We start from the raw sequence: 16,054 nt of genomic DNA on the forward strand, positions 1-16,054 counted from the left end.
TCTCGGTTAAAAATGACATAAGTGTGACCCTAACATGGCCGTCTAATTACTTTTCGTTTTTCATTTCAGATAGCTATCTTGGTTTGATCAACAAAAAAGCAGTTACTACCAATACCACCACCACCAATGCTTCCCCATCGTTTCCTATACCATCAGCAATACCTACAAAATCACCAATACAATTACAGAACCACTAATAGTGCCACCATTAATACCTACACACCACTAATACCACCTATAACAATACCCACAAAACCACTAATAGTACCACCGCTACCAGTACTGCTACTATTTTACCAGTGCCACCTAAATCATCATCACCTAAATAACCACCACCAATACCGCCCACACCATTACCATTAAGAAGCAAACCACGACTATTAATACCACCACCAATACAACAACTATACCACCAAATTTACAAAACCACCATCTATAAAAATAAGCCCACCATAGTACCAATAACCTCATCAGAGCGATACTACCACTCCGATTTAAATATCAACAATGGTGCCACCAACAGTACCGCCACCTTTACCACACCATCAACACAACCACGACAAATCATATACATCATTACTTTCCCTACCAAGCATTGGCAAAATTAGTAGGTGTGTTACCGATACGTCTGTTGGGCTGATCATAGATTCATGTAAATGAGCTGGTCTGTTTGTACCAGTGTCTGTATGTGGGCATGTGTGAGTGACATTTGCATGTGTATTTTGTTTCTCTGCTCATGCACTGTACAGGGCCACACATAGTTGTGTTGTAATTGCTTATTAGCTCAGTGTGTGGCGCCCAAGAAAATATGAATAAACATACGCTGTGGCCTCTTTCCCATCCTATCCTTATTCGGGCACCTCGCTACCTTCTTGACCACTGTGCGTTGCCTGATACAACTGGGATATTCCTTATTTCGTTCCAGTTAATACTGCAGCGACGTAGAGATATTTGAAATACAGCCATACAAAGGCATTTTATTTGTAGCTGTTCTCCCTAAAAAATACCTTGCCAATCCCTGAAACCCTGGTGATGTTCAGTTTTATAACACATTACATGTCACACACTTGGAGTTGTTGGCAGCAGACGGTAGGTTTCCCGCTAAGCATACACTGCAGTGGGAACAAAAATAGCAACATGCTCCCTGTTTGTACTGTTTTATTTTAGAAACACCATTGAGGTATAGAAAAAAACGATACCTAGATGCAGACTCTTGTTTTTATTATGGTCATTATCTTTATTGTATTTCTCTCTTTAATTTAAAGCAACAACTCATTACGTTTTCTTTCTCCTTAGAGCTTTTGCCCGACATATGCTAGAGAGAAAAATTGGAGTAGTCGTGGTAGGGTTTCCAGCTACTCCAATTACGGAATCCAGGGCTCGATTTTGTGTGTCTGCTGCACACACACGACAGATGTTGGACACAGTAAGTACTAACAGATGTCAACCTGCACCCCAGTGGCAGATGAGTAATCAGCTTTTGGATGAAGCAGAGCAAAAAGATTTACAGAATTTGGTGTTTCATTACTTGAATTGCCATATGTATTCAAAAGTATGATTTTACTCTGTCCGTACGACTGTTTTCCATACATAAAGAACAAGGAAGATGAGGCTTTGGCAGGAACTTATATTCTGATTGGATATTTTATCAATAATAAATTAGATTTTTGAGTTTGATGCTTAGCGAACTTTACTCCTCCTTGCTATGAAAGTGAAATATATACTGCTTAATGATCCAAGATCCCACGGCCAATTTGCACCCAGGAAATTCTTTTACCCTCTTGAGTTCATGCAGTGAACCCATTTCCCATTGCCCGGGGCTGGAAGTCCTGTGATACTTCATAGGTCTGGATGTAGAGATATCCTTATCTAGAAGGGCTGTGTGTTCAGACATATGATGGCATGATTTTTTTTTTTTTCACTAAAGGCAACTGTTGCCTGCGCCTGTGTTCCCCTCAGGGGCTACAGTTCCTTCTTAGAGATGTTCCTACGATATTTTTGTCAGATGGAATATCAAAGATATTGACGGAAACGCCTCACTCACATAATAGTGACATGCTTCATCATAGGCGTTACCTCCACACCCAGATAAGATGGTACTATCTGGGCGGACTCAACCACTGATATACTGGGAGTTCTTATAAGTAGGTCACTGGTTAAGCAGGCGAACCAGATTTTTGATACATACACTAAAAATACCTACAAGTGTACCTCCTCTTGATTCTTTATTCTGAGGCACTTGTGATATCATTAAAAGCCATGCGTTGGGGTTTTTTTGAACATTAGTGTGTTCAAATTTACCCTCTACTAAATGCCAACATGTTTCGGCCCTCCCTAAATAGCCCAATCGGGTCTGGGGCCTTCGTCAGGGCGTGGTGTTTTTAAAGCCTACTTATGAGTCCCTGCTGGGGCTTAACACATGTATTACATGCACACCAAAAGTGAGGCCTAGTGCACTCACCTGTACTTCTTGTATTCGAACTCCAGTAGTATTTCTACTGGTGGATGCTAATAAGCATCATGCAGGAGACGTGTGTCAAAGGTGGCGTCCTGTAGTCACACATTCGTCAAGGTACCGCCACCGCCGATCCGCCTAGTCCACACATCGCCTGCCGTCGATGATGACATGACACTGAGACTACTGCTTGATGACTCTAGTGTACAGATGGCGAGCACCAGGGGACCACACTTTGCTAGGTCTGAGTCAGGTAGGATAGGAATGAGGCCACCTGACTCAGACCTAGCAGTGTGGTGCTACGGTGATTAGTTCAAGTGGTGTCCTTGCAGGTTGTTTTAATGAGTGTTCCTTCTGGGTAGGATCCCTTTTTGCCAAAAGCGTGTCACTCCATGCTCTGTAAGCGCTATCAGAATGGACCCTAATGCAGGCTTACCTCTCAGTCCCCTATACTAAGTGGATTACATTACCATCATCTTCAATACTACAGCATCATTTATCTACAAAGTCCTCACGGTCGGCACCCTTTCCCATCTGGCTGATGAGCCTACCACCTTTGTTTAATGTCAGCACACCCAAAATTAGGACACACTCAGATGAAGCGCAAAGAAAGAAAAGACAAGGCAACACGCCTTCTCCAAGCATGAACCCAGTATTTGGAACAACATCTCCATCACCATTAAAACCAACCCCTCCTGCTCTAGTCTAGAATTGAAAACATAGCTCTTTAAAGAACAGTACATCATGAAAGTACCTTCTTTATTCACACCCAGCTACTTCTCTAATCACTCTTTGACTGTATCTTTGCATTTGACCCTCTATATCATTACTGTCTATATATCGCTGCCTTCCGGATAGTGTTCTGCTATATAAATATCACGCACATGAATAAAGTCATATTACCTTTTTTGCGAATCTGGTTAATTTAATGCAACAATGCTTATTAGGAGCTTGTGCACCTTTTATTTGTGTATTCTTCCATTCACACTTTTAGGTTTTCTTCCTGAAAATAAAATTTCCTTATAAAAACTTTATCAAGTGTCACAGATTCCTCCACAGCATATGTTTCTTTGTCCCTTTGGTCGTGGATCAGGTGGCAATATAGTAAATAGTTATCCAGTGCCAAATAAGATGGGGCGAGTGTGATGTTGGTTTGTGGCAGTATTGAGATGGTGATGAAAAATGTGAGAACAGGATGGCACATGGATTTAAAAGTTTGCGGGACATGAAAATCCAACATATACAATATGTGGGATGTTTAACTATTAGAGAAAAAATAGAATCCCCCAGCACACATTCTGCATTGGAGTTTTCCTACTGGTGTGGAACATGTTTTCCAGCAATGGCCAATCGCAAGTCTTTGAACCAGTATCTTTGTTCTGTGGTCCAATTTCTTTGTGCAGTCTATCTAATATCCATCCTTCCCCGGCATATATTTTACTTCTCAACACTGCAGATTGTGGATTTTAAATGTGTGCGGTCTGAAGTGATGCCAGGGAAGATTATTACACTACATTTGAAGACTTTTACTTTACCGCATTCAAACTTTACTTTGCTGATGACTATTCTTTTGAGTTATGCCTTGCAAATACTTCGATCTCTTGGCCATGCGACTTGGTATCATACCAACATTTCTTTAAAAATTGCAGGTTTCACTCACACCTCTGCTTTACAGCATCTGCATTTTGCTTGAAAAGGGATTTTCAGTGCTACCCTACCACTGTTTCATTCTTTATCAGTTGCACTGCTCCCACCAGCCTCCGATCATGCTATGACTTTATCTTGCTGGCACTGCACATCAGTATATTTCCAATTCTTAGTCCTATCCTGCACTTTATCTGAGTCGGAGCCAATCTGTTAATGGGAGCAGCCATAGTAGTTACAAGGAAGCACCAGTGCCACGTCTAACCATAGTCATAGTCATCCTGGATCTATGATAACTGTCAGCTCCCAGATTGGATGTTCATTGGCAAGTCCAACAATATCCAAGTATAGCCTCAGTCTGTTAGAATGGGCATAGCTACTATGTGGCACAAACTCTTCGATTTTTATTTTTTACTCACATATAAATGGGAGCAGAAAAACAGTAGCTAGTGCTGGCAGATAAGGCAGCAGGAGGAGGTCAAATCAGGCCCTTTAGGCTTTGGAGGTGGAATTCATGAATATTTGTCATCAATAGTTCCACCCACCACCCTGTCCAGCATGACATGAACATTTACTATAACCACCATTCCAGTAGTTAAAGAAAAACAGTTACATCCCCTTAAAACTCTTGAAATGCCAACCTTCTCATATTAGGTTTGCCAGTGGTAGGCATTTTGTTTGCTACTCTGTATTGCATGTTGGTGCTGGTAAGCAAGCACAGCCTAGGGTATCATATGCTTCAATAGAAGGCCACAATAGGCTCTGCCAGGGTGTGATGTAACTCGAAAGGGGGGGTGGGGGGGGTGGGTAACCACAACACATCATCTACCTCTATCATCACCACAGATCTGTGAGGGGTGAGGATAAGTGGTTTGATCTACCTGGGCAAGAATATGGGCCTATAAAGGCCAGTAATTTTTATTACTGGACTACTTCTCCAAGGGATGCTTGACCCAATTCATGCCACCCCCTCTAGGCTGTGGTTCAGGAGAAAAAGTAATCACATGTCTGAGTCCACCAAAGCACAGCTGAACATCATGCAGCAAGAAAACATCATCATGTCTTAAAGAAGTGATTTAGAAAAATATAAAGCATAAGTAATTGAAAACAACTAAAAAATAATTGCTTAATACATTACTGAACCACCCAACATAAGGAAGCTTCAACTGCCTCATGGTCTCCCACTAAATAATCTTTTCAACACTTCTACGTTTGAGGGTGGTCCTGCCACCACTAATATGAGGAAGATTTGCCCACCTAGTCCTAGAACTTCCAACAATAGGGGACTTAAATCAAGAACGTTTTGGCTGACCACAACAGAGGTAGATGAAACTGTTGCTCCATGTGTTACAGGAATCAGAAAATCTTAGTGATTACACTGCTTTGAGCTTCCTATTGAAAATCAAAATATTTGAGAAATTCAGATGAATCCAAATCAACTGGTAAATTTGGATAAGTACCAAACCACTTGCACCTAGCTTATCCACCTCTAGTGATGTATCACTGCTACCCAGAGCGCTAAGCACCAATATCAGTAGTTCATGATCCCATCAATATCTACACCCATTCACCAGCGCAAGCACCTAAATAAAGAATTAAAGGTAAGTATGCTGGGAGCTGCATGCAGGCTCCTCATTACATGAATACAGCCCGGCCTTGTAGCACACCAGTGAGGTATCACCACTACCCAGAGCACTAAGTACCATTGTTGTTAGTTCCTCATCCCTTCAATATCTGCATCCTCTCACCAATGCAAGCACCTAAGTAAAGAACTGAAAGTTTGAATGCAGGGTGCTGCATGTAGTCTTCCCATGGTATGCTTTCGAACCTGCATTGTAACACACCTCCTTACACTAGAAATCCTCTCCCTCATGCAGTCCTCATTCTCCATCCCTTCTTCTGCCTCCAACCCTTTGACGACTGTAGGCATGTATATTATGCTGAATGGAAGTATTGCCTAATTCTCATTATGTAACAACCACCAAACCTTCTCAATAATAGCCTAATATGCTAGTATCCTGCTCACCGCTGCTGTTTCTTTGCTGATAATGTTTCTTTGCTGATGATGTGCCCCTCTGGCAAATTAGTTCTGGTAGAATCCGCCCCAAATTCTTTTGCAAATATGCCTCCAGTCACTTAAAATTCGACATACTGTTGATGTAGATGTTACTTGGAAATTCTCTGTCAGGCAAGAGGCAAGACATAATGATTTTTTTTAATGATTTAAGCCAGCAGTCCTACTAGCTTGATACTGGTACTGAGAAGACTTTTCCTCTGTAGCCTGCTGGCAGCTTTTGACTTCATCAATATCATGCTCTACCACTGCTGGTGATCAATCCTTCTCAACCAAAACCCTTAAAGGTAGAGAGGGTAGGTTGTTATTTTGGCTTTAGAGACTGAAGAATAAGTCTGATGTCGTCTCTGAGGATGAGGGAAGCTCTACCTCTCAGGCAACATCTAAAAGGAGAGAGAGATCCCATAAATCTCCTGAAGTTTCTAGAAAAAAGGCTTCCAAAAAGTCTCGTCATGAGTTCGCTGTAACCGCAAAAAGGAAAGCCTTCATTTCCTACTGAGGAGAAAACCCATCTGACATCTAAATCGGAAAAGCAATCTTCAGAACCTTCCATGTAGATTACAGTCTCTAAAAAGCTTATATTGTCGATGGTTCTATCTTCTAGGTCCCCGTCGACCCAAAATCACCATCTGAACGCATTTCTCCTGCCTCGTCCTCGAAAATCTCGTCCTCGAAAAAGGCATTGTCGACGACTACTGCAACTGCACTGTCGACAGCGTTCCCGCCAACGATGCTCTCAGCTACAACCAAGATTTAATCTCCACCGACGACTTACTCGTCGATGATGATTCGGACGACATTCTCGTCGACGTTAGTTCCGTTGATGTCAACCTCTTCGTCGTCAACGACGACTGTTCCAGCATCGTCGACTGTAATGACGACTATTTCATCCTCTGTTCCAATCATGTCCTCGTCGACGACATAGACAACACTGCCGTGGACGAACTGGACGACGCTGTATCCTACACCTGGCTGTAAACAACCGTCTGTGTTGCAACTAATGCCTGTATACCCGTTGACGTTCCCGTTGGCGAGGCGTTTTTTCCAGAATACTTAAGTGTTTTCACCCTTGCCACCTTCAACATTTTTGGAGGAATTTAATGATGATGGAATGTTTGGTCCTGCTCACAGTCCCTCTCAGCTTCACGTCAAATATCAGGATGATGATGAGGACAATTATGAAAGTTACTATCAACAGGACTTTCACACTCCATGTGCAAAAATGCTATATATGGAGCCTGTTAGTGAGCCCCTGGTCCACTTTCCTGTGGCTTTAGTTCAAGAACTACAAGACATGCTGCATGACTATCGCACTAATTTCCCTTCATTGAGTGCTCTTCCACCTCCACTGCCACCACCGCCTACACCTCCACGACTGGCATCCCCTCCACTTAGGTCTGAGTCCTGTCCTACGACGTCTCCTGTGACTGATACTGTTTTGCCTTCACAACAACATGATGACTCTGATGATGGGGAAATTGAGGAGGGTGAACCTCAAGGTGAAAAGCAAGCTGTTAATGAGTGGGAGGACTATGTTATTTCAACACCTGCTTCTCCATCTCCTCAAACAGCGGATTCTCCGCCGGAGGACATCAACAGCTTCCACGCACTAATGGAAAGGGCAGCTTCTCGCTTTCAATTGTCGATGGCGTTCAAACAGTCTGACTGTTTTCTTTATGATTTCAAATACCTATCTAGAAGGACTGTGAGAGCGATACCCATTATGGATCATATTTAAGAGGAAGGTGTAAAGGTAAAGAAGACACCTTCAATGGTTATTCCAGTCTTGCTCAGGATAGACAAGAAATATAAAGCTCCTGATGATGCGCCGGCTTGTCTAGTAGGGAATCCAAAACCAGATTCTGTTATCTCACAGGCTCCCCAGCGAAGATCAAGAAATCCTTCAGTGCCTATTACTGCGCCACCTGACTAGGAAGGAAGGCGCCTTGATAATATTGGCAAAAGGTTTACCACTACCCCAGGCACTTCTATACACGCGGCTAACGCGCTAGCGATATTAGAAAAATACGACCGCCAAATGTGGTCTGATATTGCTCTGTACATGGACCTCCTCCCAGAGGACAAAAAACTGGAGTCAAGAAAGATTCTTCTTGATAGAGAGAGATCTGCATCTGAAATAATAGATGCTTCTATGGATCTGGTTTCTTTAGCCTTTCGTCAGCTCACTGGTACTGCTGTTCTTAGATGTTAAGGGTGGCCGAAGTCAACAACATTTCACCCTGCGGTGCAAAGCAAAATACTAGAAATGCCTTTTGATGGCGATGCGCTTTTTTGCAAACATATCAATGACGCCATACAGACCATTAAGGTGGACACCGAGACAGCTAAAGCTTTGGGCATGCTCCAATACAGGAAGACCACCATTCGTGGAGCACTTGGTAGAGGTGCTTATTCATTTCGTGGGGGCTACCAGAAGTATCAACCTCAGACTTACACCTCCATTCGGCCTTCCTACCAGCATCGTGCACCACAGCAGGCTGCTTATTTCAGACAGCCCAACCGTAAACAACAAGGTTAGTCCAGAGATAATGTCAGAAAACAGTGACAAGGTATTGCCACCTGCCACTCTTCCTGGCATCATCTCAACCAAAACAACTCATATTTCTCATTATCTCAGTCAGTGGCAGAAAATTACCAGACAGATGGGTCCTGGATATAATAAAATATGGTCATACCCTGGAGTTTGTCACATCACCACCTCCTCATCCACCTAAAAAATCTCTACCATCCCATCTTCAATTTCTAAAGAAGGTGACATTGATCATTCTCCAGAAGGAAGCAATAGAAGGTGTTCCACGCTCTGAGTGGAAGAGGCTTCTACTCCCGTTTTTTCCTTGTAAAAAAGAAATGTGGAGAATGGCGTCCCATTCTGTACCTCAAAATGCTCAACAAATACCTGCAGAAAAAATCATTTTGCATTGTAACTCTCCAGGAGATATTACAGCTTCTGAACCATTTGGATTTTCTGGCCAGCCTCGATTTACAGGACGCATATTTCCATATTCCTATCTATCCCAAGCATCGAAAATTACTCTCTTTTACTGTGGCAGGCGCGCACTATCGTGTCAAAGTGCTTCCCTTCGGCCTACGCTCAGTTCCTCTGGTTTTTACCAAGTGTCTTGCTCCCTTGGCAGCATACATATGATTAAGAGGCTTGCAGATCTTCCTATATCTCAACTATTGGCTAGTGAAGGCTCCTTCTGTCCGTCGAGCCTCAGAGGCCATCTCCTTCTGCCTAACTCTGTTCTGCTCTCTAGGGCTTGCGGTCAATTATCAAATGTCCATTTTCACACCTTAACAAAACGGATAACATTTCATGGAGCAATGTTGGCTACCTTTTAAAACAAGGCATTCGTATCCACAGAAAGACAGAAAACCATACTATCTCTGGCTCACAGGCTATACAAAAGAGAGTTTGCTTCTGTCCGTCTCAAGTCCTTTCTCGGCATGATGTCCTCTGCCATCATCATGGTGCTTCATGCACACCTAAGGATAAGACTTTTTCAAGAGCAGTTGGGCAGACAATGGCTTCAGATAACGGGATCATTAGAGAATATCATTCAGTTCTCCAGTATTGGGGTGTCTTTCATAGATTCACATGCTTGAATATTCCCCGTCGTCGAAGTGGGAGTCCCACGGTACATAACATAGCAATGTAGTAATAACATAAGCCTAATAGGGATAAAAGAAAGTAAAACCATAGAGTTTTTATGGATAGACAACTTGTCACATATTACTGTCATTATGTTTTAGTCCAAAATCCAGCCAATCAGGCGTCTGCACCCTCTAGAACTCTCTCCCCAGAGACTCAGGCCCTCAGATTTTCTACCGTACGTCGTGTGAAGGGAGTCTTCCTGAGCTTGCTCAGTTTTTCTTCTCATATCTCCTCAGAAGATTACCTCTATGATGTCTACATCCAAGAAATCCCTCTTCACACTTTGTGGAAGTTGTGGTAAACTGAGGCTTCATTCTGAAGACAATCACAAGAAATGTATTTATTGCTTATATCCTGAACATCAGGTAAAAGATTGTAAAATTTGTAGGACCTTCTCTCAGAAAACTTTAAAGGACTGAGAGGGGTGTCTCCTTCTGTGGCTACAGAAGTTGAAGGTTTCAGAGAATCCTCTTTCAGATGTGGAGAGTGTATCTTCAATCAGAACTGCTCCCTCCTTGAAGAGAACAAGTGATTCTCAGAAGGTTTCTCCAAGACCTAAAGTGGTGAAGAAACATCATATTGATAAGCCCACTACCCAACCTTCAACTTCAAAGGGGGTGATTTCTCCCACCAGGAGTCTATCTGAATCCTTTACGCCCCCGAGATCTGATTCTCAGGCGTCAAAGACTCCATCTGCACAGTTTTTACCTCAGAAACTGCCTCTCTCGTCGACGAGCTCATCAACGCTTCCTCCGTCGACGAGAGCTGCCGTCGTCGCATCTACGTCGACGACTTCGACTTCTATGTCTATGAAGCCGGCTATGATCCTGTCGTCGGCATCTTCACCGTCGACGTTTGTATCTGTCAAGGTGAGACCCATTTCGTCTACAGTGCCTTTAACTACGTCGACGACGGCAAGCAAACATAGAAAAAAGCATACGTCGTCGCCGATGGCTTCGTCGTCGACAGGGGCTTTGTCGTCGGCGGTGTCAGAGTGCTCCGACAAATGAGCAAATTTCCTTCCACTAATGCGGATGCTAAAATCCCAACTTCCGCAGGCAGGTAAGTGACCAGACTGAGGAAACAATCTGGGCAACTCACCTACACGGGGGAAAGGGGAATGGGAAGACAAAGAGAGACCGCCTCCTGATCCAGTATCCTCTGCTACTTCTTTCACTGAACACTCGTGAAAACTTGCATCAGAAAAAGGGGAGAGCAGAACCTGTACAATATTAATGTGTATAAATTAGTACAGCAATTTTTAAATGAGAATTTCATTAATATCTCTAGTCAGGAAACCTTTCGACTAAATGTGTAGGTACACTAACCTGGACACTATAGAAGGCTAGCCACTCTGAATAGATGAGTTCTGTGGAAATATGAATTTTTATGGTCAATTGTGTCCCCTATCTTGGACCCCAATGGCTCCATGTACATGCTATAAGTACATGTATGTTCCCTCCAGTTCCAGCTATAAAGACGCAAATACATGTGCGTCCAACGTCAACATGCCCTCTTTCAGATCCGCCATGAATGGGTCGAATATTCCATTCCTAAGTATGAAAGGCCACCGACTTTATGTGGTTCACTTTTCTAGTTTTGTAGTTCAGGCGAGTAGGCCCTGAATTCTGCCATCAAGCCTTTTTCTGCTTCTGCCTCTGAAATGCTCCAGCTTGGACCTACATCCGTGTCCATGAACTTTGTCTTACTCCCTGCGCGGCTAAAGGTGCCTGACGCGGCCTGTTGCCTGCCAAAAACTGTATTCAGCCTTCAAGTTATCTGCTCCGCTCCTCATCCAATGCATTCCTGTCTAGTAGTTTAGGTAAACATCCTTCCAGCTACCGAGCAAAGGGCTCGGCCTCGCTGTCTTTATGCAAGTAATTCATAGCCTCTGTTACTATGGAAGATTCCTGCCCCCTCGCATCGCATGTAGACACATAGACGCTCGTACACGCACTAACAGTCAGTGTAGAATAGGATCTGTCCGAGAAGACCTTTCCTTCCAGATAATATAGTTCCTTAAACACAAGATATTAGATATGATTTAGGACTAGGTTGTCCTGACACCCCAGACTTCTGTCTCCATATGTAGAGCTAAATGTCAATTCCCCTTCACCCTCTAGTTGCACGTCAATCACACGTCATGCGGCTGCGCGCGCATCTCTGCCAAATATTTCTGCTGACACTGCAGGATTCTCTTTTGGATCCACCCACTTGTGACATCATTTTAAATGACGTTTCTAGTATACGCCTGTATTTACGCCTATTTTCATTACGTATGTGTATTCTTATCTGTATTATCAGCTGTTACGCCTCCTGCATCTGTCTTAATTTAATGCTTTCCCTATATATATTGTTACTTGTCAATAATGTATTGCTGATCCCTTCCTGAACCTTCGTGGTGATGGAATATGATTGCCTGGTTCGAACTATAATTCCTTTGTAAGGAATAAAGCCCTTTTCAGAACCTCTAATACCACGGATTCTGCCTCTTATTTTGACTGAGTTATTCTTACTAGACTTTACCGCATAAAAAATAGTACAGGTAATTTAAATATTTACCACATAAATTGGCGCCCGAATAGGGACACTTTCTCATCTCACGCGCCGGAGGTGCGTTGCAGGCCCGGTCCCCTGCCACAGCTGAACGGACAAAAACGCGTACCCGCAGGATTTCCTGTATCTCCCTCCGGCCAAGCGGGGGTGACTGAGGCTGCGATCAACACCCAGACGAGGCGGTGAGAAGTGCGAAGTATCCCGACCAGAGCCTAGCTGAGAGAGCAAGATCCGAGGTATACAGAGGCCCACCAGGTTCCGAAGTTCCGAGTCCAGTCGAGTCCAGTCCGGTCCAGTTCAGTTCAGTTCCGAGGCCTTCCGTTCCGTGCTACCCGGTGAGTACCGTTGCTGGGGAGGCAGTTAGACGTGCACATTAATTTGTGCCGGTCCTGACGGGTTTGGGTACACAGATCCGGTCTGCACTGTTTTAGCAGTGTATCTGTACTGTTTAGCAGTATATCCAGTATGTTCATGTATATAATTCAATATTATCTAGTATTAGTATTATGTCAGTAACTAGTTTTCTTCTAAATTATCATTGTTCGTTAAAAGTTAAATGTTAAATGTTAAATGTTTACTGTGTTCAAAAATTGTGGTATGAATGAGTGTTCATTATTGTGTTTATCGTATTAATTGTGTTCAAGTCCAGTTCGAGTAAGAACCAAGTAACAAGGTTTAAAGATGCCGTTCTTTTCAAAATTAAGACAGATCAAAACTAGAAAAGGAGTACTCGAAGAAGCCGTTCCCATTCCACCTAGGGACACTCCAGGGTATTTTATGTATCATAAACATGGTCTAGATGCCGTATTATATCTTGACTTATGGGTGGACTACACCAAGGATCTGGCAGAAAGTCAGAGGTGGCCCGCAGCTGGGACATGGGATGCAGACTGCATCATGAGAGTAGAAGAAGAATTATGGAAAAAGAAAGCCAGACAGTCACAGAAAGATGCCATTGAGTTATGGCGTAAAGAATCGCATAGGCGCACAGAGAAAGCGCTCAGACTGGAAGAGAAAAATAGGGAGAACTCAAATAGAGCCCGAGAAAACGTATTAGTTGAGGAAGGTATTCGAGTAAAAACAGAACAAGTAGACAGACAACGAAACACTCTTATGAATGGTATGTATCCTCTTTTGGCCGAAGGTTTACCTAAAGCCACCCCGGAAATACCGAAAGATTTGCCACCCCCATTACTCCCAACTAAAGCACATCCCAAGACCGCAAAAGATATTTTCCTTTCCTCCTATTTAGACGATGTAGCTCCCGAATATGTTAATGTGCCACCACACACGCCACCTGTCGATGGTGCTCAATCCCGAGATCATCCGCCCCCACCTCCGCAACAACAAACTCCTCCGCACAATCCAACAGGTCCATCTGTTTCCACCGCTTTTCCTGCATCCACAGTCTCTACCTTACATCCCACGAATCCTTTCATGCCTAGCACCTCAGAAGGTGCGACAGCAATTTTTGCCACACCACCATCAAGAAGCAAATCGTCTCTTAGAGATTTAGCCAACCAACGTACACCCCAAATAGCAACGTCCGACATGTTTAAGGAACATCTTGTAGATTGTAGATATGATCCAGTGCCCGGTAAAAATGATAGAATGCTGCTATCATCACTACGTATACGACGAGCTTCACTATATTTAACGACGCTACCAGGAATGATTAAACATTTAGACAATATATATCGCTTTGTCCAAACAGGGCAAGGCCCTGAAAGTATTGACGAAGCCATGGAATACCAGAAAGCGGATATACAGAGACAACTGTTACGTTTCTTCATAAACTGCTTGATCAGAGACAGAGATAGGTCTGAGGTAGACCAGGATGAAATGCAAGTACTTACCCGATGGGGTCAGAATATATCAGAGGGAAAACATGATAAACAGACATGCATAGTAGTTATGTGCCGAAAGATCCGCAAAGAAGTAGAACGAATACATAAAGCCAGATTAGAGGCAGACAAAACTGAGTCAGAGGGAGAGGAGGAGGAAGAATCAGAAATGCCCACAGGACAATTAGAAACGATAGCTTATGTAGGTAGGGGAAGACCTTGTAACAATATCCGATACTTTAATGACCCGATACGTCCGATACGTCCAGAATGTAATAGACATTTTCAAGTCCCTATGTTAAATACGAAGTCCCCTGAACACTTATTCCAGGCTGCTGATAAATTACTCCGAGACCGAAGGGGGTATCATATGCTCGATTCTATGGATGAACAAGAATTAGCCAGGTCAGCAGTACAATGGGCTGACAGTTCTGAAAAATACAGTGATGATGCGTTGGCACACACGTTTTTGAATCTTACCCCAGACGAACAGCGTTTAGCTGGTATATACATGATACAACATCTCGTTATATTATATAGAAGCCAACACTCCGATCCCGGTCCCCTGCCTGATATATTGATAGAATTACTCACGAATAAATGGAGAGGTTCAGGTACTGATTTAATTAAAGAAATTCTGGAATATCGACACCAGTACATTGTCTTCATATGCCCAGAACATGTTTCAGTTCCCCCCAAGGAAAGAAAAACGTATCACATAGACAGACAGAATCCCTTACGCGAAGTGCACCCAATCAGAGGTGAGGACAATATTTTTAAACGCGTGTTTGTGTACGCGCCCATAACTAAAATTGAATTATTAGAGATGAAGAAAGTAGTACCTAGCCATGACAAAGACCCAGCAGGTTTCCACCGTGAGATAAAAGACATGTTACTCATTGGAGAGTATACATACCCTGACATTATGAAAATATTAAAAGTCTTATTACCTGCCGGTATTTACGAGAAACTCAAAGAAAAGGAATGGGAGGTGGGAGACCAAAAGATAGATTGGACAGCATTAGAAAACGAAGAAAAGGCCCGAGCTGCAGGTTCAGGGCTTGGGGAAAAGACTACAGCATTACCAGGATTGTTAGTGCAGGTACTACCACGTTTATTGACTACGAAAAAGGAAGACTGGGGTGCAATTTCAGCCTGTAAACAAAAACAAGATGAAGACACTAGTGATTTCTATTCCCGATTTGAAAAATGTTTTGGTATTAATAGTGGCATAAAAGCAATTAGTGAATCGTATCCACATCTGTTTGTGACAAAATTAGTTGAAAATTCCCTGCCACAAGTTAAGAGTAGAGTATTAAAATTCGAGAGTACTTGGCAAGGTAACACACCGTCACAGATGTTACAAATGTTACAATATCATCATAATAGAATTAGAGAAGAACAAGAACATGAACAAAGACGTATGAAAGACACGAAAATGAAAATGCTTGTTGCCCAGTCAGTTCCAGCTGACGGTCATAAAAAGGGTACGACACAGTCAAATGATACAGTAGGTCCCGTTAGAGGGACATGCAACTATTGTAAACAGCCAGGTCATTATATACACGATTGCGCAGTTCTAAAACATAATATCTCTACGGGTATAACGAAAGAGAGACCACGTCCGCCTAGACAGGATCAGATCCAACAACAAGTACCTCAGAATATACAGCCTATGCCAGCTGTACAGCAGACCGTACCACAACTACAACAACAACAACCACAGCCTATTGCTGCAACACAAAACACGACACAACAGATGTACCAGTATGCACAAGATGACTACCCAGAGTATCAGCGCTACA

At 43.0% G+C, this 16,054-nt stretch overlaps 1 protein-coding gene across 2 annotated transcripts in view; it reads left to right on the top strand.

The window, feature by feature from the left end:
- The window catches only part of SPTLC3 (serine palmitoyltransferase long chain base subunit 3), a 638,325-nt gene that overhangs the window by 600,439 nt on the left and 21,832 nt on the right, over window positions 1–16,054 (top strand). For both annotated transcript variants that reach the window (XM_085612694.1, XM_085612695.1), the window contains exon 11: window positions 1,297–1,426. In XM_085612694.1, coding sequence (XP_085468820.1) covers window positions 1,297–1,426 — 130 coding nt within the window. The remainder of the gene's footprint in view (window positions 1–1,296; window positions 1,427–16,054) is intronic.

This window comes from Triturus cristatus, chromosome 6 (assembly GCF_964204655.1).
Source record: "Triturus cristatus chromosome 6, aTriCri1.1, whole genome shotgun sequence".
Lineage (NCBI taxonomy): Eukaryota > Metazoa > Chordata > Amphibia > Caudata > Salamandridae > Triturus > Triturus cristatus.